Here is a 24253-nt window from a genome sequence, read left to right on the forward strand (position 1 = left end):
CAAACTTTGATTCAAACCTTTAGTCGATTCTTGATAGGAGTGGGAAAAAAAAATTGTTTTGATGATTAAAATCACATGCTCGATAACGGATGTCGCGCGATGGGATTGTAAAAACTGATACAGAGATTCGAAAGACTAGAAAATTAAAGTACGATGAAAAAAAATTTGAGGTACAAAAGAGCCTTTTACGCAAATGCCGAAGCGATGTAAAAAAAATAATACGATGATGTCACAAACTGATATCCACTACGTTGGTTTCGAAAAAGGAATTGTGCACGCAAAGATTTTTAGTTTTTTATTATTAGAGAAGATGGTATTTCTTAGAGAAAACCCTTCGTGTTAAGAATAATGTCAACTATCTTTCATATCAGACACACAAAATGAAGTTCAAGTCCCCTTTTTGTTAAATGCTCATCTTTTAATTTGATGGGAAAAGAAAGAAACAAAAGAGTACTATCAAAAGTTTTATTTTAAGGGGTTTAAAGGTACGATTTTAAGCATTGCTTTCTGTGGTGGTGTTCTGAACAGATTGAGCCGCATCCTGAAACAAAAATAGAAATAGAATTATTAATACAATTTGATTGACAATTACACTTCACAGAGAGAGAAAAAAAGTTGTTGGCAATTCTGTCATTTTGGAAAGTTGTCAATGATTTAAGTGGGTGCAGATTTATATGTTATCCATTTTCTTGAAATAGGTGTGGTTTAGGGAAAGAATCATACTTCAGACTGTTAAAAATTACATTTAGCATTAAATAATGCAAAAATAGGATACAATACTGTCTTCTTACACAATACTTTGAATGTCTAATTTGGCAAAAATATTGACACAATATTCTAATTTTGCAAAAATATTGATGCCGTATTGCAGTAAGATGCACAAGTAAAATAATACATATCTTTTTCCTTCTTCTGTGGTTACAATCTTTTCCTTACAGCTTGCGGCCTGGCAATTGACTTCAAAGAGATATTTTTATCAGGAGATTGGATCGACATGAATTAGATCTATACCTGAGGAGTAAGAGTGAAATTTTGGACTTACTTGGACCGCGTTAAACAGAAAGGAACCAAGCCACATCAGCTACGGCCAAATTTAATAAGGGCGATTTAATTTTGTACATGAAAACGGTTGTGCCAATTTTTATGCAAATTCAGGTGAATTTTCTACATAGTTCTTAGCAAATTCCTTAAAATTGTCAAAGAAATTCGCACAAACTTTCTCGTGTAAATAATTAAATTGCCAAATTAAAATTGGCAATAGCTGATGTGGCTTGGTTCCTTTAGGCTAAACAGGATTAACTTAGCCCAGAAGTAAATTAAAAGAGCGTGAAAAAATCATTATGATAGTGAAATACACCTCTTGCCAACAGCATCTGACAATTGGTGCTCATTCACTTAAATACAATCCTGAATTAAAGGGATCACTGATGAACTATCATCGAATACTTACACTGGCTTTGCCACCTTCCGCAGATGTTGATCGTGCTCCGCCTCGTCCACGGGAGAATCGTTTACGGTACGGCTGCCTCGGTCTCCCTTCTCCATCACCATTCTGCAAAGAACAAAGTAGATGATACATTAAAAATTGAAAGTTTCAAAATTTCAGTACCTTCAGAACTATGTTGGGGAGGAAGAAACAGTTTTTGACAGTATTTGAAATGTAATTTGCAAGTCTCATTCTTTAAAGAAGATTCATGGAAATGGTGCATGAGTAGGGTTGACATAAAACCAATTGAGAGAGAAACTCTGAAGGTCAAAATAAAGTTGACTGTCCTGGGGTCATGGGCTCAAGAGGAAATTCTGAAGGTCAAAATAAGACTTGGCTATCCTGAGAATACTGGTTCAATGATCAAATTCCTTCAAGCAACAGGGGTGAAAAATTACGAATTAAAATTGGTATTTAATTCATTAAAAGCCGATCTCTAATTGAATCAGTGAGATCGAAAACACACCCACTCGGTAACTCGAAAATACTCAATTTTCATTAAGGACAGTTGACTTGGACATAAAGGTCATTGAAGTTAGCGCATCTGTTCCAACTTGGACCTTTAGAGTGGCTCCAAGTACTTGTCTTTCGGCAGCAAAAATCTTTTTCTTAAACTAACTTCTTCACCTACTGTGCAGTTTTGTGTGTGTCTTAATTATTTTCATTTTTCCGAGTTGGTGTGTTTTCGTTCTCACTGATTCAATTGTTGACCCCAGGAACTTTGCGGCAGATAGCAGAAGTGATTGTGAGGGAGGGAAAAGAGTCATTCTCAGGAGCCTTTCTTGCTTGAAGAATGACAGGGAGAGGGTCATCAGAGAGAATCGGAGTTCACACAGCGCTTTAATTGAAGATGGAGGAGAGAGGGAAAAAAATTGAGATATTTTCCGCCTTCCTTCAAGTTAGTTAAAACCTGCCTGAGCTAGCTGTACTGCTTCCTTTAATGATGTTTCCTTTCTCTGTACAGAGAGAGAGGGGAAATATCATTAAAGGAAGCAAAGGAAGGAAGGAATTGAGCAATCCAAATCTAATTTACAAAAGCTTGGATTTTCGAAATAGAGGTTGTAACTTAAAGCGCAAGGGATTTGGTGTGCCTCAAATTTGTTGAATATGCGACACAGGCAGTCTTTCCAGTAAGGAAGGTAAAACTAAAAGAAGTTATTCACTCAAGTGCCTCATTTAGAAGTTGTGCTTCCTGCTTCTACATCATCATCAAAGACGGAGGACTGGAATACCTAAAAAAAAAAGGACTACCGTCTCTCAAAAGAATATGCTCACTCTAGTTTGAACATTTCTAAACGGGTTTTTCACTGCACTCGAAAGACATCATGGAAAAATAGTGAAAACATCATGCTTGAAGTAGTGCAACAAAACCTCATCTGAACGAAGGCAGCAGCATTTGATCCACAATCCGTAACCTGACCCCAAATTTTGTTTGCTTCACTATAATTGATGATCAAGTATGAATCTGAATACTTCTTCTTCAAGAACAGGAATAAGAAGAAAGAAACAGACAGAAATCAAGGAATAGAGGGTTACTTCTGGGGCTATTTCATTCAGATGTGGTGAAAATCATGGAAAAATGATCATGAAGTGTCAGCTATCATCTACCCTTTTTATCTAGGCTCCTTTAGATAGAAAACAAGGGAAGCACAGACAAGTAAAATGACTAAACAACAGTAGTACTTACGTTCATGTTCTCACTTCGTGGACGGTATGGGGGGCGTCCTCCTCGGAAGTTACGACGGAAGAATCTACGTGGGGGACCTCCTCTTCCTCTTCCACCCTGTATCGCTCTGTCTTGCTGTTAACAGAAAATTCACTCAGGTTAACATTGGACACATAAGGATAAAATTTTCCCTTCCTCGACAAAAGAAGCTTGTCTCAGAATTAGGCTGACAGGCACTGAGCGCCTTTCCCCAGTAAAATTACCCATGGTTTGATTATAATGGACAGATTTCACAATCTTCCTCTATTCAAAAGGGGAGACTTGGGATTATGTATATAGTCTTTCTCCATGGTTAAGGCAGTATCACGCAATCCTTAACAAATCTGGAAGATTTTTCAATTTTTTCTGAAACGTTCAATAGTTAATTTCCTGTATTGTTACTTTTATCAATGAAAATACAGTCAGTTTTGCATTTTGGTCAAGGTTAATAGCAACAGTTAGCTTTGAACAGTTGTGCGTTGGTGAGGTGAAGCATTACAATCTCTTGCATTACGAGGAATAGGGGTCCTAGTCGATATCTTTGATTCTCTTGGAATGTTTCATCTGGGACTAACAACTTATCCAAGCAATCTATTAGACATCAAATGCTTTGATACTTCTCAACGGCGAGGAATTACCGTTTACAACTTGTAAAGAGTAAAATTTCCAACTTTAATTTTCTCTTCTTTTCCAGGACCTCCTTTACACTTTCCACTGCTGCATGAACCATGCTTATAGTGAGAATAAAAAACGAAAAATGAAATTTCACAAAAATAGAATCATTCAACAGTTGACAACGAGTTTTCACCGAGAGCTCTTTTGAAACATCCTCTACCACTTCATTTCAGTATGTTTCCTGGCAAAAGAGTGAAACGTGAGCATTAAGTCCGATGAAAATGAATAAAAATGGATGGCCTAGACCCAGAAATGAGCAAAAGAGGTTATAGACTTACGTCTTCGCCAGGCTGCCCATCTCCTCTGTTGTATGGTCGGCGAACAGAGCGGTAGCCGCCGTAGTTGTTATACCTTTGGCGTGGTCTGTAGCGTCGGCCACCTCCTTCGTTTCCGGAACCGTCGTCACCTTTGCCCTCGCTCTCATAACCTGAAAAATCCACAGTGGGCGTGATAACTGATGTGTCACGAGAAAAAGGATATCACTTTCAAATTGTGAAACTTGTTCCTTCATAGAAAATTACATTGCGGCTGATTTGGTCGTCTTTATAAATTAGATATTTTCAGATATCTTTCCAGATAGTCGGGTTGAATCAATCTGATCATCAGCTACTCTCTACTTCAGTGATATAATATCGTCAACAAGAATGCAATTGGACAAAGATTATAATAACACTACACAGACTTTTATAGCCCTCATGCAGCATAATTGTGGCATCAGGAAGGTCAGATCTGGTGCACAGCTAAAAATAATCATCAGGCATTCAACAAAATCAAATGGGAACAAAAACTAGTTTTTGTTCAGTAAAGAACAGGTATAGCTAATTCCGTTCAGCAAAGATTATTCTAACTTTAAACAGCCCTCATGCAGCATAATTATGACATCATGAATGTCAGATCTGGTGCACAGCTAAAAATAATCATGGGGCATTTAAAACCATCAAAAGTGAACTTCAGCAGGGCTTGTATTTTATATCAGTCCTATTCCTAGCGGTGCTAAGAATACTTGAAATTATCAGATGTGTTAAATTCACAAAATTTAACTACTGCAGTGATAAGCAAAATTACTGACAAACAACATGTTTTAGTATTCAGAACCTTCAGACGGATAATGGGTTTCTGTTGATCCTCAGAAAAACTCAGAGTGGTGCACAGAACATTTAATCATTAGGTGAAAAGAAAAATTACGATCTAAAACTTGATCAATTGTATGAAGCCCTAATTTTCATCCATTTCTTTGTCATCTTTTTCTCTCCCTGTTACCTTCAGAAAAAAAATGGGTTTCAGTTTATCCTCAGAAATACTCAGAGTGGTGCACAGAACATTTAATCATGAGGTAACAATTAATGAATAGTAATGGGATTACGGAGAGACTCTCATAAAGTAATTAGCTGATCTCTGAAACGATATCATCTGCTATGGTTGTTACCTTCAGAAAAATAATGGGTTTCTGTTTATCCTCAGAAAAACTCAGAGTGGTGCACAGAACATTTAATCATTAGGTAAAATCAATTAAACGCTTATGATTTCGTTTCGGTGAGGTTTTTATTGAGTTATAATTGCAAATCGTATTAAAAGATGTTTTGCGGCAGCAATTCATCAAGCTGAGGTTTGTCCCTCTTTTGTCTGATAAGTTCAAATCAGTAAATCAAGGCTGGATTCTAACAGCACCTAAGAAAACTGACCGTATATTGCTGTAGCTACCCTGTATCATATCAAATTTAAGATCTCAGGCACTTATAAAGTAATTAGCTCATCTCTGGAATAACTTCTATTGATGTCTTCACCTTCAGGACAATATTGGGTTTCTGTTTATCCTCAGAAAAACTCAGAGTGGTGCACAGAACATTTAATCATTAGGTAAAAATCGATTAAGGGCTTTCGATTTAGATTTGGTGAGAAACTTGTAAATTAATTAGCGCATTTCTGACATCTTTTCTGTTGAAGTTTAGACTACCTTCAGGAAAATAATGGGTTTCTGTTTATCCTCAGAAAAACTCAGAGTGGTGCACAGAACATTTAATCATTAGGTAGTAAATTAATTCTTGAACATGATATCATAGTTGCTGGAGAGGTGATACTGCTGAATTATCTACTGATCACAATATTAATACTGTCTCATAAATTTTTGACCTTCAGGAGAAAATTGGGTTTCTGTTTATCCTCAGAAAAACTCAGAGTGGTGCACAGAACATATAATCATTAGGTAAAAATTGATAAGGGGCTTTTAATTTTATTTCGTTAAGGCTCTTGCAAATTAAATGGCTGAACTATGTAAACAGTATCTTCCTACTGAAGTCATTGCCTTCAGGAGAATAATGGGTTTCTGTTTATCCTCAGAAATACTCAGAGTGGTGCACAGAACATTTAATCATTAGGCAGTAGAAAAATACTTTAGTATAAAATCGTAGTTGCTGGGGGGTCAATACCATTAGATTCATCGACCGACAAAAGAATTTTCACTATCTGCTTGCCGATAAGGGGAGTTTACAGCAACAGTAACAGGCAATGAAATGCGGTATTAAGCATGGTTAAGACAGGGCTATTTCTTGTCTTATCAAGACGACAGTTTCAATCCTCAAAGTCGCTGACGATTCTATACCTTCAGAGCGTTCTCACAATTTCTGTCCATCCTACAGAATACTCAGTCGGACCATCCATTTCATCATCAAGTAAACTATTGTCAGTACCTTGGAGACTTTCATCAACTTATTCCCTGAACTTCAAACCTTAAGTGCAATCGTTTTCATACAGATCCTAAATTTCCTTTCCGAAAAAAGTGTGTCCTTAGAGCCTAATAATCATGAAGATAATTCATTGTTTCAATATCCTGATTTTCAGCGTTTTGGTCTTTCATTTCATCCAGAGTTGCCAAAGAATGTAGAAAATGAAATTACCTGACATTCCGCTGATTTCCCCATCACACTTTTGTAAAATTCCCTGACGATTGGATCAGTGAGAACAAAAACACACCAGCTCCGAAAAATTAAAATAATGAAGACACACGCTGAACTGCACAGTAAGTGAAGAAGTTAGTTTTAGAAAAAGATTTTTGCTAGCCGAAAGACAAGCACTTGTTGACACTTCATAGGTCCAAGTTGGAACAGATGTGCTAGCTGCGATGACCTTTCAGTAAATTAACCTTAAGGGAAATTGAGCATTTTCAGGTTACCGAGTTGGTGTGTTTTCGCTCTGATTCAATTGAGGTTATGCCAGATGGTTAAAAAGACATAATATGAACTAGTTTTCAAGCAAAATTTGTTAGTCGAAACTTCAAATCCATTCTAGAAAGCAAATAATGGTGACTTCACAATTTTTCCCTCACATTTCGTCATTTTGCCTGACATTTTCAAGCAAGTTCTCATTCAAAATTCCCTGACATTTCACAGTTTTCCCTGACTGTGGCAACTCTGTTCATCCTTTTTTACCAACACGAGCCTCTAGAGTGAAAATCGGGGGTTTTGACAATTGGCTTAGATAGATACCTCCTCTTGGTGGTCCATAGCCGCCACGACCACGTCCTCGTCCTCCATAGAACCAGCTGCGGTAGTTACGGCGGCGGTCAGCAGCGTATGGGGATCCTTTGACGGCTTCACCACCGGGTCCAGTCACGTTAGCAGCTTCATTGCCTTTCTCACCGGCAACGACGTCAAATTCAACGGTTTCGCCATCTCCCACGCTCCTTACGGCTTTGCGGGGATTGTTCTTGACAATAGCAGATTGGTGCACGAAGACATCTTCTTTCGTGTCACTCCTGAAACAGAGAAAAATAGAGTGGTCAGAGAGACACTTAGAGATGGTCAAAATTTAAAAAAAAAAAAACATAAACACTCACTTTTCGTAAGTTTTCATAGAATTGGCACACAGTTAAAAGGAATCGTAGGTTGTTGACAATTGGATTGCATTTGGCAGAAAGGAACCAGCGCAATTGCAGTGTTGTTAAAATGTTGCTTCTACATAATTAGCCAACAAATCTCCCAGAATAGCAAATAGTTTTTGCTTTCCTACCAAAAAATCGTTAATTTTAGGGGAACATGATTGTGTGACTTTTACAACTGTACATGAATATTTAGTATTTTAAAAAGAAGTTGCACGATTTTGAAAACACTAAAACCACGCTGATTCCTTTTTGCTGAATGCGATCCTATTATTCCATAGTACCCTAAAAAAGAAGGGCAGTGTTCTACAAAATATTTTCATTCCTTGACTCTCTTTCCCCCTTCCTTAAATTTCTTTCTACTTAATGTATTACAGTTCTTCTTCAGTGCATTTCCAAGAAATTCAGTACTTCTTCGCGGAAAAATTCGGTTCTTTCTCGGTGCCCACATTTGACGAAATGCGAAAACTTTCAAAAATTTGAATTTCTCGCTCAAATGGCGACAAAAATGACAAAAAAAAGAAAAAAATTCCGGACCATCTTGCGGAATTTCCGCACCTTTCCAGTACTTCCGGACCGCCCTTAAAAAATCAGTACTATTTCCGGACTTGTAGACACCCTGGTTTAGGATGTCTATTAATTCAGGCTGCCCCAAAATCACTACTTCTGCAATTCTTTTTCAGTACATTCCCAAGAAATTCAGTACCTTCTAAACGGAAAAATTCAGTTCTTTTTCAGTACCCTCATTTGACGGAATGTGAAAAATTTCAAAAATTAGAATTCCTCGCTCAAAATGCGACAAAAATGACGAAAGAAGGAGAAAAATTCCGGACCTTCTTCGGAATTTTCGCACCTTTTCAGTACTTCCGGACCGCCCTTAAAAGATCAGTACCACTTGGAGTCAAGGCTCCAAAAAGTTCGGTGCATCAACCGAGTCAAGTCGGAGCCGACCTGGAGGACGGAGGATTCGCAGACACGCGCTCGACGTCGGGCCAGGGGCGGCGGGGGGATAAAAATAGCGGGTAGACGGGATTTGGCGGGCCAGACGGAACGGGGCTGACTCGGTGCACTTCGGGGAAGTTCCTCGGGTCCCGGCGGGAGGGGGTGGGGCCGGGGGCGCAGGCGACGCTCCAAAAGCGAGGGGTGCACGGTCGCCGGTGCAGCCGAGACCGGGGGTTTCCGACGACGCCGCACCGCGCCGCGCCGCCCGGCGTCGGGTCAATAACCTCGGTCACCTCGTCCGGGTCCGCCCCGCGTTGCCGCGTTCCCCGTCTCGGCTCCGGCAAAGGACCGCGTTCCTCGCGTTCCCTTTCGCTTTCCTCGTCGTCGCCCATGAGGAAAAGGAGCGCCGACGAAAGCGAAAAGCCGCGACTCGCAACGATTGGCAGCGAATAACGCCGTCCCGGGATCCTGGGATTACGCCGTCGTTAGCCTAGGTCAGTGACGCTACGTAACAACCCGATTGGAGCGCACGCCGCGGAAGGCACTCCGTAAACGGGGAAGTTCTACCGTGTTTTGTTTCTTTCTTTTATTTTGACATTGAACTTAACTTCTTTAGGCCTTTTTTCTGTTAATTTACCTGAGGCCTTCGCTATAACTTGGATTACATTTTGCAATGAGGAACCACTATTTCTCGCCCATTTTAGAAACAACATACGTGCCTGGTTTTCCTATGCAGATATGTGCTTTTAAAGGAGAGCCAGAGATATTGGTTCCTTATTGCAAAATGTGATCTACTTGTTCCTCAATAATACTGCCGTGCAAAGGAAAAACACCGTATGAGCCTTCAGGCGTTGTCAAATTTCCTCCAATAAAATACTAATTAACTGGGAAACTTGAGCAAATATTCCTTCAAGTTTATAGGGGAATTTTATTTCTCATCAGATCTAAATTACCTAAAAATTTCAGGGAAAACTACTCATATCACTCCTCAAAACGACGCATTTTAATGGAAGAAATTTAGCAACTCTCGAACGTTCATACGGCGTTCTTCCTTAGCACGGCAGAATATAGCTTGCTATTACGTCCCCCGGTTCGTAGAGCTGATTCGCCCAAACTTCGCTAGTCAAGACAAGGCCCTAGGATATGAAGAGTATTCTCGCCAAATTTGAAGTTTCAGCGTTGCTTAGTTATCTATTTAAAAAGTAGTAGAACATTAAAGAAAATCGGGAAACATCTAATGTAGTTAGGATCGTTCCAGTTAATTCTGTCCAGGACAAGCGAGGAAACCGGAGAAAAAAAGGTCGCAGGCAGATGATAATAACTTCGACGCTTCTATACTAGAAATCACTGCGGGTTATTACGGCTTTCGGTAATTGCTTTAAAAACGACTTTTATCAGTCTCTTGCCGCAAAAGACCTAACGAGATCGAATTAATAGCACGATGCGATAAGGTTAAGAAGAATGGCTTGGTGTATACAGGTACGACTCAATTCAAATGGATGGAATTTTGGCAACCCTTCAACTGAGACAGCGATGCATTGCGTTGCCTTTGCTGAAACCGGACGAATTCCGCTACAGCTCGAAGTTCGCCTTGAAGATGCGTCAGGTTTGCGTGCCTTTTCAGATTCACTATCAGTCGATGGCTCAATATTGATGATAGATTTGGGATCGCTTAGTAATAATACGGGTTAAGTAAGTACCCCCCCCCCCCCCCCATTCTCTCATTGACTGCTTTTACAGATTTCCCGTCAATTCTCTTCAGAAACGGAATGGAGGGATATACCTTCAGACTCCCGTATTTTGACAATAAAAAAAAATATGTTGGTTTCCGGATGTATCCAGGATTTTTCCGGTCCTCAATGTTGTTTTGTTGAGTCATCAAAAAAATCGAAGAGGCAAAGAGTCCACGCAAAAAGTTTACACTTTTCTAAACTGCGACAGAGGATACCTTTTGGATGTAGCTTTTCCGTGTAAAGTGGATGGCAGAATCAAGATGGCGGATCTTCTGTCCCACTCTAGAAGTGCGTAAACTTATTTGGCCTGGACTCAATGCGTTCTCAAACCAAGACGCGCCTTAGAGACTGGACTTTTTAACGAACGTTTAGGTACTACAAAATAATTATTGCTTACAAATCGTACGAAACGCAAAATATTTGAGCAATTGTCAACGATTTCGAAACCTTCGAACCTGATAGTTGGATAATAATCTGTATTCTACTTTGGCGTCTACTGAGCGATAATTCGACTCAAATAGAGCATATTATAGACGAAGTTACTTTACCAGAATCTTTAGCACTACATCATGCACAATACAAGAATGTAGTGACTCTAGACTGGAATGGAATACACAGTGAATTGGATTAAATTTTGCAATAAGGAACCACTATTTCTGGGTCATTTTAGAAACAACATATATGCCATTGGTTCCCCTATGCAGTAGAGTGATTTTATAGAAAAGCCAGGGGTAGTGACTCCTTATGGCAAAAAGTAATTCAATTCATCCGTGAGTAAAAACATTTTTCCATGAGGGCCTGAAAAATGAATGAAATTTTTTTTTTCCTTCCACCTTGCTATCCTTATATGGCCGGTAACGATAACGTTAAAAAAAACTGATCATTCCATAGTTTCATACATAAAATGGGGGTAACGATGGGGTTTACTGCTTGTTGGCGTTTGTGTGCCCTTGACCTCAAGACCCGCAAAGCACTTAACCGATTAACGATGACTGTTGCTGTGTAATGAAAAACGAGCTGCATGAAATAATGAAATATGCGATTAGGACATGCAATCCCCTACGTAAGCATTTATCGACACCCAACATCCTCGTCAACAGGGATCGGATAGGCTGATGGGCCATGAGGTCATGGTTCTAGATCAGCTGCTCAACAGGGGGTCTGTTGAAACGAGGGGGAGGGGGGAAAATGGTAAAAACCGCTTTAGTGTTGCAGTTTTTTTTCGTTCATGTCACTCCGTCTACTTTGACGACTGTATTCTACTTTGGCGTCCACTGAGTAAAAAATTGACTCAGATGGAGCATATTGTAGAAAACATTACTATACCAGCGACTTTAGCACTATATCATGCATGATAACAAGAAATAGTGACTCTAAGCCTGGAACGGAAGGCAATAGGAATTGGATAGGCTGATGGGCCATGAGGTTATAGTTTTAGATCGGCTGCTCAACAGGGTCTGTTGAAAGGATAGGGGGATGAAAGTAACAACCGCGTAAGTGTCACTGTCTCTTTCGATCATGTAATTCCGTCTAATTTGACAATTGTATTCAACTTTGGCGTCCACTGAGTAAAAAATTGACTCAGATAGAGCATATTGTAGAAAACATTACTTTACCAGCGACTTTAGCACTATATCATGAATGATAACAAGAAATAGTGACTCTAAGCCTGGAACGGAAGGTATCAAAGTAGTCATGATGATGCGAGATTATAAAAAAAAATACACTTTTTGAACTCTTACGAATAGATCGAGCTTGCAAATCTGAGAATATCAGTTCAGCGGGTTTAACCGGAATCAGTCTTCTACGTTGCCTCATTCATATGATCAATTTTTCTCTTCTTCGACAGAGAACGTGATTACTTAACGCATTTAAACTTTACTAGATGAGATAAATTGGACTGCATTTTGCAATTTTGACCTATAAATTCCGGCCCGGTTTAAAAACAACGTATCTGCCATTAGTTTCCTATGCACATAAGTGTTTTTTCAGATGAGCCAGAATTTATAGGTCCATATTGCAAAATGCAGTCCAATTAATCATGTTCTTAACGCTGCAGACTATATCTACTGATCTTCGTCGATTTGCTTAGTTTTCTCTAAAAAAAAAAGGGGGGGGGGGGAGGTCCGCTAAGGATGACGTAATTTTTGGAGGGGGGCATGGCGGTGGATACGGCGAGGTAGGGGGGTCGAAAAATTGAAAAAAGGGTGTCTCAATTTGTGGTCGGCCCCTTGTGTGCATAGGAAAACTAAAGGCACATACGTACGTAGTTTCTACCCTTGGCCAGGAACCGTAGTACCAAATTTCAAAATGTGGTCCACTTGATGATCAAAATATGTTTCAATCGCCGTGACCAAGAACTGCACGGAGAGAAGCGACACGGAGGGGGCTCGGCACCCCCCCCCCCCCCGAAGGGCGGGGGATTATTCTACCCTTAAGTGGAAAAGCGTCGACCGTGAGAAGGATAAACTTCGAGACTTGGCACGGGAAAACGGTCGTTGACCGCGCGGTGCGAACGGGCGCCCGGTTGGGTCCGATTCGATGTGCAATTGCGTTTTCATTGATTTTCCGGGACGCAACCCCGGAGTACACAACACAGCATCCCCGCACCTACTAACACCCCCCCCCCCCCACCATTGTGCCCAGGCTGAAACGGAACGGAACATGATACGGCTGCTCAACATTCAGCATCATCTCCGTCCAAGACAATATGCAAGGTGTCTACAGGTATTTGAAAACCGATTTCAGGACCTTTTCAGAACTTTTTATGGACCCTCGGAGTATTTTTGTCAAGTCAGGGTCTACACTTACTGCTAATTTAAATAAAAATCGAGTCCATCCTCGTGAAAATTGCTGATGGCTAGAGGAATCCATGATATGTATGTATGATCGGGGACACTTTTCTACGTGAGAACTGCACTTGTACTCGCGAAAACCGTGAATTTTTAAATTTTTCGGGACATAGAGTTGAATTTCCGGACTTATTCGTGACTTCGGGACTGGTCATGCAAATTCCGGACTTTTTCAGGACTTCCGGGACCTGTAGACACCCTGAATATGTTCTAGAGATCCCGCGCCAACGATCTAAGCAACGTAATCGTCAGAGGTAAAAAGTTAAATTCAGGGGCCGAATTTTGTTGGTCCTCCCTCCGGAGTTAAAGACACTTAGGAGGAGTTTCGACTGCACTAAGTCCGGCTCAGCGCTTTAGATTGGTCGGTGGTGCGGTTTGGACTCATCAATGGATGTTGCACCTCCACGTGAGAACCGACTGAATTCGGCCTAGAATTGATTGCTTAAGCAATTTTCTAAGCGCACGCAATTCGCCGAATTATGGCTGATTGATTTGGGGTAATTACTGCTGGGCTGACGTCATCCTAAAAGTGCAAAAATATACTGATTCTCTTCTTCTGCAAGTTTGAGATTTGGTGTACTGTTCATAATTTCTCGCAAAACAAAAACCAACAAAACTTTAGTTACACCTAGGGACTTCCGTTCACAAATCACCTTGCTTGTGGGGATCCCACACTATTATAAGAGCTGAGCTTTCGACACTTATCAGAATTTTCCGATAAAATGAAGCATGTTCTGAACATTTTTTCTGGAATCACCTTGAAATGTTGAGTTGCTCTAGCTTGAAAAGAACAGAGATTCGAGTCGTTCTTCGAAGCCGCAGAAGGCTTTAGAAAAGTCTTTTTCACCAGAGCAGATGAATCTCGAAAAAAGTGGAAGATGCTGAATACAAGAACACCCTGATCCTGCGGCGTCAATTTTAGGTCGAATAGGTGGTTGTGCAGTTTCAGTGACGAATCCGTGTCAAGGGCGCCAGATTCGCGCCATAAATCAAGGTCGTCTGACAGCAATAGCGACTCTTTCGCATGCGAACACCCCGGTAAAATCCAACGCGCCAACAAGGCAGCACCGCGCATCGAACGAACATGATCGAGGTGACTCAATTCAAATTTGACGGACGGGAAAACAAGTAGACGGGCGCTCCTCTCGTTTTCGCAATACCGTCCACTTTTTTAGGCGCCACGATGGCCTAGCCTCCCTCCCTCCCCCCCCCCCCCCCATTTCTAGTTTTAGGCAACAAAGTCCCATTTTAAGACGCATTTGGCGCATGGCACCCGATGAAAGCAGAGCACTGTTCATAGTAAGTACACTGGAAAGACAATACTTCCTCTCTACCCTAGGGGAGCGAGAAAGTAATAACACATTGGATCTAGAGTCCAGACTCTTGAAAACCTTGACAAGGAAAAGGACTCTTGATTCAATCAGATTCAAGCTTAAATCAAAAGGAAATCCGCTCAAATTAAGAGGCTTGGTTCTTGATTTAAGCTTGAAACAGATGCGCTAACTTCAAAGACCTTAATGAAAATTGACAGTCTTCGATGAAAATTGAGCATTTTTGAGTTACCGAGTTCGTGCGTTTTCGTTCTCACTGATTCAATTAAGATGATGAATTCAGAAAAAATCTCAGCGAAATATTTAAACCTACGAAAATGAACTCCACTCCTTCCGGTGTTCAAATAGCGATGTTCTTAGGCATGCCTGGAGACCACGTGGAAAACAATTTAATTAGGATCGACACCTGTTCGACAGGCGGTAAACGTGGAGAGAGGAGGGGGTAACAGGCGGGGAAAAAAAGTTTTCGACAGCGGATTTCCACGACTTCGGAGGAATCATTGACTTCAAAATGGAACAGATAAAACGCCGTTTCACAATCACGTCATTCAGCGAGTTATGCCACTGAAGAGATTTTGTGTACTGTTACGTGCTTGAGCCCTCCACTCGAAAAGATGACAACGATTCACGGTGTTGTCATATTCGTGACCCTTAGTCCCTGGATGTCTATAGTATTTTAAACAAGTAGACAGAGAATGATCAGAGAGCATCCACTCACAATTTGAATTAAAATAAGTTTTGAATGGAATAAAGTTCAGCCGTAAATCTCCTTTCAAAAATTTCAAGTCGATAAATTTTTTTTTGATGGCGATGACAGTCGTCGAACTTCGTCCTAAACATAGTCTTACGACGGAACAAAACCTCTGAGCTCATCTCGGTTCGAATTTCATTTCCTCTCATTTCCTACAGCCTTTTCTTGAAAAACATAATTTATTTGGTTCTAAGGAGGTGTCTACTTTTCCAACTTTCGTCTTTTTCTTCAAGGCGAACTCCACAGGGATCGGAAAATTTAAAAAAAAAATAATTATCTTTGAGCAAAGAGAGCAGAGGTATCCGCTTCAGAGCACCCGTCCCCTGATGAATCTATATCTCTACAAGGTCTTGATACTACAACATTTTAAGAGATTGTGGTCGGTTTGGATCACGTTTCGACGTTAACGTTAGCGCGTCGTTACGTTAACGGCAGGATTACCACAAGTTACCCAACTACACCTACTTCAAGTTTCACGGACATCGTCCAAAAACCAACCCATTTCCCATCGATGTCAACACCACGGTCGATTTATGAAGTCTACGGTCAGTTTGGTTCAAGATAGCGACATTCTTTATCGTATAAAACGAAACCAATTTCCCACCAATACTACACTAAATTGATCTAGGAGAAGGTGTGCACAGATGTGCACGTTCAATTCCGCGGATGAAGAGTGAGGGGAGAAAAAAAAATGAGACTCGGGTCGATTTCGGCAACCCTGAAAACGGAAGGGAGACGAATCGATGTAACGAGGCGCTACCGAGACAAATGCAAATAAAGTACTCTCTCATACTTGAGATGAGATAAGCGACAAGTTTGGGAATAGCACCCCATCCTACCTGTGCTGTGTGATGAAATAGACCAAAGAAGAAGAAAATAATGGGAGGGACATTTATTAGGCGTGTCGAAGGCGTTGCCACGTGGGATTCAAAAATACTTATTTCACTAGTTTCAAAAAAAGGAGAAAAATCGAAAAAACGAATTCGACAGAGTTCAGCCGAAAATGTTCGATTTGGAAACAGTTTCAAAACTGAAAAATGTTTGATGATGGAAAAAAAAAAATTTAGACGCATGTTATGGAATTTCAAAAAAGAGCTCAGTATCTAAAGTTATAAGACTTTTCAGACCATACATGATTCAATATAAACGTTCTTTAACATTGGAGTGTTCGCTTTTAAAAAACTAACAGAACTTCCAATCCCTCGGAGTCATTTTGGGACCTTTCCCGTTGGAGATGTAAAAAATAAAAATGAAAGCTAAGATGGGCGTGACTCTAAAAAACTATTTCTCCACGATAGAATGAAACTTCCAATTTTTCCGAGTTGGGCAGTTTCCGAGGTGACAATGTCTCCCAAGTGGGAATACATATCCTAGTAAGCACCGTAAATGCCGAATACACGTGGTTATCCTCCGTGTAGTAAAAACTTGTTGGGTGCCTAACAAAGGTGCGAAGGGTTGGATGTGACCACAACGCAAGATGCCAATGAGCCAATGAGGAGAACTGTTCAAAGAATGACAGAATATTGCCCGCTTCTTATAAAAGATGCCGGAAGCTGCGAAAAAAATCCTCACCGAAAATCTTACTACGGCGAGCCGAGATAATCACCGGCGCACAATGCAGTTCATCTCCGATGGGGTTGTTGAATGATCAGCAGCGGACCGATTATTGAATCGACCTTGATCGATAACTCCTTTTCTTCACAACGCTATATATCGATCAAGTTCATTCGATAACGATTCAACAGTCGAGCCACACGACGGACGCTGGAGTCCGGCGCGAAAATTCCGGTTTCCCGGGCCCCAACTCGGACCAGACTCGCCGGCCGGCAAGTCAATGGCTCCTCCGAGTACAACGAAGGAAAACCAAGAATGGATTCTCAAGGTTGCACGGGGGGTCCGGGCCTTGGCTCCAGTCAATGACTCGACTCCCGCGGGGGGGACGAAGGGAGGCCCCGAACCCGCGAACGAACTATGAAAGGGGGGGGGGGGGGGGGAGGCACGGGGCCGAAAACTCTGAAAGACGCAATAAGCTGACGCAAGGAAGAATTCCCGATCCAGCGGCCGGCGAAGCTTCCCGGCTCCATTCCCGCCGCGGACGCCATGACTCCCAGATGCGCCTCTGTTGCCGGCGCCGTCCGTCGCACCTTCCGAAAACAAGACGCACGTGCGTGCCTGGCCTTACCCTGCCGTGCTAAGGAAAAACGCCAATGAACATTTGAGAGTTGCCAAATTTCCTCTCGGAAAATAGTTACCTTAGAAGAAAGTTACGAATATTTTTCCTAGAAATTTTCAGAAACTTCAGGTGAAATTGCAAACAAAATGATCTGAAAAATAGGAGGAAAAATATTTACAAATTTTCTTGAAAATTCGTGATTTGCCGAAGGAAATTAGGCAACGCCTGAAGGTTCATACGGCGTTTTTCCTTAGCACGGCAGCGTGCCTGGCCCTACCCTGCCGTGCTAGGGAAAAACGACGTATGAACCTTCATTGCCCAATTTCCTTTGATAAAACGCGAATATCCTGGTAACTTATGAATATATTCCTCCCAATTCATAAAGATAATTTTGATCGCAATTTCACCTAAGGATTCTGAAAATGTAAAGGAGAAATATCCATAACTTTCCTCAAAATTAAACATTGTATTGAAGAAAATGTGGCAACTCTCGAATGTTCATACGGCGTTTTTCCTCGGCACGGCAGTACCGAATTCGTGCGCGATGTCGTTTCTGGAGGACACGAAAGGAGGTGTCAATCTTCCGTGATTCCTAAAATTTAGACCTGAGTCGCAGCGAAAACTACGTCTATGATTCTCAAAGCCGTTCGTCAGGGAGACAAGTCTACTTCAATTTTAAAATTGCACGCGCGGTTTCGGAAGCCTCAGGGTTGCCATAATTTTTTAATTCTTAATCGTCAAAGTCCCTGATTACTCATGCTTTTACCTTACTCCAAAATGTTTGGATTATCTGACTTTCCCGTAAAGCTTTCATTTTCATTTTGTTCCTCAGAATTTCACTCAGTGGTGTTAGACGCACCTTAAAATATTCCATGGCTTTCCTGGTTTTCTAGACAGTCAGCAACCCTAAAAAATTTATAAATCTTCGAGGGATTTCAGGGTGCAGACAGGATTGCCATTTTCTAGTCAAATTCCCTGCCCACTTTTGCTTTTCTTTAACTATTCCTTGACCTCCAAACAAAATTTCCCTCTTTTACTTTCTTTGAATATGCTAACTTTTGCTTAGTTTCTGGCAGAATTTCCTTGTTGTATGGAAAAGGCATTCAGTAGCTGATTGAAAGATGGCTAGCCTTGAATATGACCAGAGAGGGTAAGCAGTAGGAGGACCAGTGATTGGTGGATGTGTCAGAAATTACCAGACTTTTCTCAGCCGTTACAAATTTCTTAACTTTCCCTGATTTTTCCAGTTTTCCAGACTGCCGGCAACCCTGAGAGGCGTCTCGATCAAGCAACCGGGAATTGGGGGCACCCTCTTGAAGCTGTAAAACTGGAGGAACTCAGTCAGCTTTATCGGAAATAGAACAAAAAGCTGAAAAAAATAGAGGTATCCATCCTCTCGTTCTCATTTCTCTCCAAATTTCCTTAAAAAACAGGGGATTTTTCTGGAGTCCGCAGGAAAACGTCAACTTCATGTCCAATTTGAAGAAGCAGTCCAATCTGATCACCAAGTTGGAAATCAATTAATTACAGACCGCTGAGGGAAGAAAAGCCTGGTTTTATAGCACAAGCAGGGAAATCGGGGTTGACTGGGTTAAATTGTGATGCAGTATTCGACATTGCCATATGACTCATTGAACATTGAGATGCGAGAGCAAATAAGATGGGGTGACAAGCACCTTGAAAAAGGAGTACACTGAGAACAGTTTGTGGGACTGCGTGATGACTACAGACTAAGTGATAATGCTCATTTCAGGAGCACCAGGTACAAATATCCTATGCATGAGGGAGGATGCTGATCTTGTCTCTGGTCAGATGAGGTATCTGTGAGATGATGGCGATCGAGGCGGATAAAGGATGGTGGACATATTTTGGACCCTCTTGACATCAAATAGTGCCGAGTGCATGGGCCGATTGAGGCCGGAGGACTAAGTTTGACTCACTGCGCACCATGGTCCGCCCTCAAGTTGCATCTTCAAAAACCCGTACCCTTCTGACATCACAAGTCTTCAAGATGGCAGCCAAAATTGAAATGTGACCACCATTCTTTTTCCGCCTTAGATGGTAATAATCTGACTTCATTGGCTTACATAGAAGTAGAATTAAACGGACAAATAAAAATTAGGATTCTTACCGGTTGATGAAACCGTATCCGCTTTTGACATTGAACCACTTGACAGTCCCGGTGACCTTGTTGGCTGTAACAGAAGACCAGAACTGTGAATGATAAAACTTAGACATGGGAAAAAGATATGCCCTGACACAAAGAGAGGATTGATCAGAGATACATCTTAGCTTACACTGTTAGAAGCTTAGACGTAACTGATGAGCTGATTAAAAACTTTTGAGGTCACTTGACACAAACACCCAGAAATTCAAGCCTGAGATGCACAAGCCCTCTTGAGGCATGGATAGATGCTTGAATGTTGAGACAAAAGGATAGCTTTAGATACAACATCACCAATTGTGCTGAATTAACAAGTTAAGTTCTGCTGCTTTAGAGGTAATGTTGTAGGTTTTAAGAGTTGACCATTGTTTACTTTCGGTTTGCAAGTGTTTTCGTGTCACTACTATCCACATGAAAACATTAGACTATTGCAGAGGCGAGAACACAAACTTAGATAAGTATTTAAATGCTTTCTAACCTTGTGACTTTGTAATTTTAAGCTGAACAGAAATCACAACAACATAACAGACTCGAATCATAAGTGATAAGTAGTTTACAAACATTACGATTGTGAGGCGGATATTTTCAAGGTGGATAGTAGCGAACGCTACTTTGTGCAGAGGCCTGAAGTGGTCGTCTGCACTTGCAAACCGGAAGTAAACAATGGTCAACTTATCTGACAACACCACTACTCGACAAACTTCCTGATGCACAGTGAGCGAGCTCAGATTTCAACCAACTGCCTACGATTCTCTTTCTGTTAAGAAGCTTCATAGATCCCTAAGGACTCTGATCTCATCTAAATCACCACTCATCAGAGTAGTCATATAATCGCTTAAAATACTTAACACATTGAGCAGTGCTACGAGTGCAGAAAATAAATGAACCGCTGTTGGTGAACTGAAGACAACTACATGTAACTTGCACATATTTTTAAAATGATACAGGCGTGCAGTAAGAAGAATAATCTCTTATATGCTACGGTAAAGTTTGATTACATAACATCATTGCCCAGGGTGAAGCTCCGAGAAATGGTGATAGATGTACTTTCTTGCGGGACGTTAAAATATAGTACCACGACTCATAACGGGGCAATAGGGAAACTGAAGAACTGCTTGTGATACCAGCTACGTTGAACAAAGCAGACTTTCACTTGCACATGAAATAGGGATAATATCAATGACTGGACTTGGAAATCATATTCAGGGTGTCCCAATGTTTCCACTCCCACATTGTTTCTTAGGAGGAAGCTGAGGAACGAGGCAGTGCTATTTAACATTTATACAGAATACTCTCCTCCTGTACAGAGGAATTCATGGAAATTTTCAAGAAATTGAGCGGTCCCGTTACCCAACCCTAAGATTTAGTACGGTGGTCAAATAGCTTCATAGCATTGCAAGCCAAAACACATAGTTCCCAAGTTAGATGATCAGAATAGAATCTCAAACCTACCGAAGCACAAAATATGTAACTGCTGGCGAAGTTCTGTTGTGGCTTCAGGTTGAAAGAAAAGGACCAACTATACTCGCATAACAAATAATTGTTGAGCCTGGAGGTTGGACGGCTGTCGACAGAACATTCAATCTTCAACGATTTACGTCACATTACTATTTAGCATCCAATAATGTACTGAGGGGCCCATAAAAGCATGGCGATTGGCAATTCGACTCTCCGCTTCCAAAATGGGGAAAAACCACAATCTAAAGTTCCCTGAAAAATGTGACCTTTGAGCCCTGGGAGAAAAGCCTAACATACAATTCAGATTGGGGGTCAATTCAAACAAAATGCTAGCTATTCAATAACGGTAATTAGTGAAAACTGTGACTACATTGAAATATGGGTCAGGTGGTGATACAAAGAATTAGTAGACTCATCAGATGAAATGTTTCATCAGAAATTGAGTGCATGCTTCACACCAGACAGTGACATGAAAATGAGCATGGGATTGGGCTTCGGAAAAGGCCTGAAACCCCAAGAGGCCAATTATGTGTAGGACTGCTGAGAGATACTACTCTATCTTCGACAACACTTAAAAATTCAGATGAAATCATGGTGAAAACTGCAAATAAGTGCAGATCGAGACATAAAATGATAGTTGAGGCGCCCAACGTGCTTGGGTACAGATAATGGCCTTCGATCCGTCCGGTTGAAGGCCGGGTGCGGGCAGCCATGGCCGTGCACGCCGCATGGGTTTCATCGGCGGAGTACAATGAAATAATGAGGAGTAAATTGAACTGGAAACAATCGAAACTGTAGAAATAACTTTCAGATTGACCACATGAAGGAGTGACAGCCAGCGATGGCTAAAATTCAAAACGTGAGCATGGAATAATACGCTGATAGACGGGGGCCTCGCTGCACCGCGTCACGTTTTCGGGCAGGTGAAAATAAGCAAATTGGAAGAGAAGCATTCAAATAACGAATCGATGAAAAATTATTGACAAAAGCTGGGTGAAAGGTAGGATTCAGAAAGTTCAGTAGAGAGAAGTTCAAAGACAAATTCATTCTTATGCTGTAATAGGCCGGTCGAGACAGCGGCCATGAAAAGGCGTCGGAGAAAATGGTGGTGTTACGGGCAATGACAACTTTCGGGATTTGTTATAGTTTCAGAAGGGAATTAGTAGCGTGGAATTTCTCTTACCGAGGACAGGCTTCTTAGTTCCTACAGCCTTGGGTTGTTCGGGCTGCTTTTCCGGGTCAGCCATGATGTCCTAGATGGTGGAAAGGGTGTTGACACGCCGAGATGTTCGCCTTCTTCACTTCAGCTAGGTTGAATTCCTACTCAGCGTGCACAGCCCGCGATCCCCTTGCAGGCGGGCGATACGCAACAATGGACAAAAAGGAGGGAGTACCGCTCTCGTCTCCCATTGGTCCAATCGACCATCACGTGACGAATCCAGTGATGCAGGTAGCAGATGAGTAGAATGAATTATTTAATTTGGCGCGCGACCACACGTGATAGTAGGGTTCACGGTTCTCGGCCCTCCTTTGTCTGGGTTTCCTCGAGGTTCTTTATTCATTGAAAGGATGATTTATGTTAATCAGGCGAACAAAAACACTGGAAAGCAACAGTGTGTCCTCGCCACTTTTCGCAGGCAGTATCGTATTGTTTCCTCCTCGAAATTCGCGATAAAAAGGGATGGATGGTTGGTAAATGAGGAGGGGGGGGGGGGGGAGGAATCGGCGTGCAGCCGAAAATATTGATGTTTTTCTGAAAAAAATTGAATCTGTTTCATTTTTAAAAAAAAATTTAATCTAGATACCTCCTTCAAAGTTTTTAAGATTATTTTTGAATGGGTGAAAAAAGTTCACAGAGAATTTTAAGAAAAATTGTGGGTACATGCGGTTCCTTTAAAAGAAAAACCACATGATCAGAGATAAGCAGTGCTGCAGTCAGAGTCACCCATTTTACGACTTCAGCCATCAAGGCCCTCCTTAGTAGCAATGACTGTTAAAATTACTTTTAAAAATTGTGTTAATTTTAAAAAAAAGAACTAAAAACACTGCGCATTGCAAGCACTGAAAAGCTGATACTTAAAATTCACAGAAAATGAATACCCTTAGATTTCTTTAAAATTAATCTTTTAAAAATCTAGGCACTGTTGTTCTCCAACATTTAAAATGTTTAAAAAAGTGTTAAAAAACTTAAGAACAAATCTATGCAGGTTTTTCAAGACCTTTCTTACGTAATTTTTGATTTTTTGAAAAGCAGGTTTATGGTTGATTTTCTAAAATGTATAGTCCTGGGTTCATTTGGCTCTCCTTAGAGTGCCTTACGGTTTTTAATTCATACTGTATTTCATTTTAATTTGCATAAGCTCACTGTTCAAAAAGTCATAAGTGATTCATGTACTTTGATTATTTTTCTAAATGCAAAAAGATGAACAAAGAAGGTCATCAACAAACAGGATCTGTTCTACCAAATTTGCTTTTTGAAAAAACTTATGAGCTAAACAGTGTTCTGTATCCATGTTTTTGGCCTCAGGAGGTTGCTGCAAAAATACTTCCAATTTTGATGCATATAGCTAAAGCCAAAAACTGCTTGCCTACCTCAGATTGCAATATTGTAAGTCTCTGCTCATGTTTCATTTTTTGTAAAGAGACCTAACCAACAGTTTCTTTAGAAATTTTCTACAAATTTTTTTTACTCATTGTTTTAGAAAATCACCCAAAATTACAATGAAACCTTTCAGTGGTTTTCCTGAAAGAGAAAAAATTCTAGATAATCAAAAATTGCATTTGAGATACATGTTTTTTGCTTTCAGCCATCGAAACATTCTATTTCTTATAGCGGCAACCAATGATATTTGGACTGAGTTAAGCAGAAAGGAACCAACCCACATTTTGGAAAAAATTGAGCAATAAATGGTTTTGAACTCGATCACTGCTCAGTACTAACTATCGCCAAAAATTCAAAGTTTTTGTAAGAGTAAATTTTGTAGAAATTGAACTTGGAGTTTATCTTTTACATTGAGTCTCATGCAGGACCCAAACTTTAAACCTCTTTTTCTCGGTTTGATCCCGATGTGGCTTGGTTCCTTTCTGTTTAACTCCGGTCATTTGATCA

At 40.8% G+C, this 24253-nt stretch overlaps 1 protein-coding gene across 2 annotated transcripts; it reads right to left on the reverse strand.

Moving 5' to 3' along the window:
* Positions 1 to 451: 451 nt before the first annotated feature.
* On the reverse strand, positions 452 to 22572 carry yps (Y-box binding protein ypsilon schachtel). Of its 2 annotated transcripts, none has more exons than XM_019055196.2 (7): positions 22328 to 22572; positions 19654 to 19717; positions 7349 to 7617; positions 4145 to 4293; positions 3174 to 3287; positions 1451 to 1552; positions 452 to 541 (listed from the first exon to the last, which is right to left on the reverse strand). In XM_019055196.2, exons 1-7 carry the CDS (start codon positions 22389 to 22391, stop codon positions 494 to 496), a joined length of 810 nt encoding a protein of 269 aa, XP_018910741.1. In that variant the 5' UTR covers positions 22392 to 22572; the 3' UTR covers positions 452 to 493. The 2 variants fall into 2 exon arrangements, with proteins under 2 accessions (XP_018910741.1, XP_018910740.1); XM_019055195.2 differs by having other exon boundaries at positions 4145 to 4302.
* Positions 22573 to 24253: the final 1681 nt, after the last annotated feature.

The sequence above is a fragment of the Bemisia tabaci genome, chromosome 2 (genome assembly GCF_918797505.1).
Source record: "Bemisia tabaci chromosome 2, PGI_BMITA_v3".
Lineage (NCBI taxonomy): Eukaryota > Metazoa > Arthropoda > Insecta > Hemiptera > Aleyrodidae > Bemisia > Bemisia tabaci.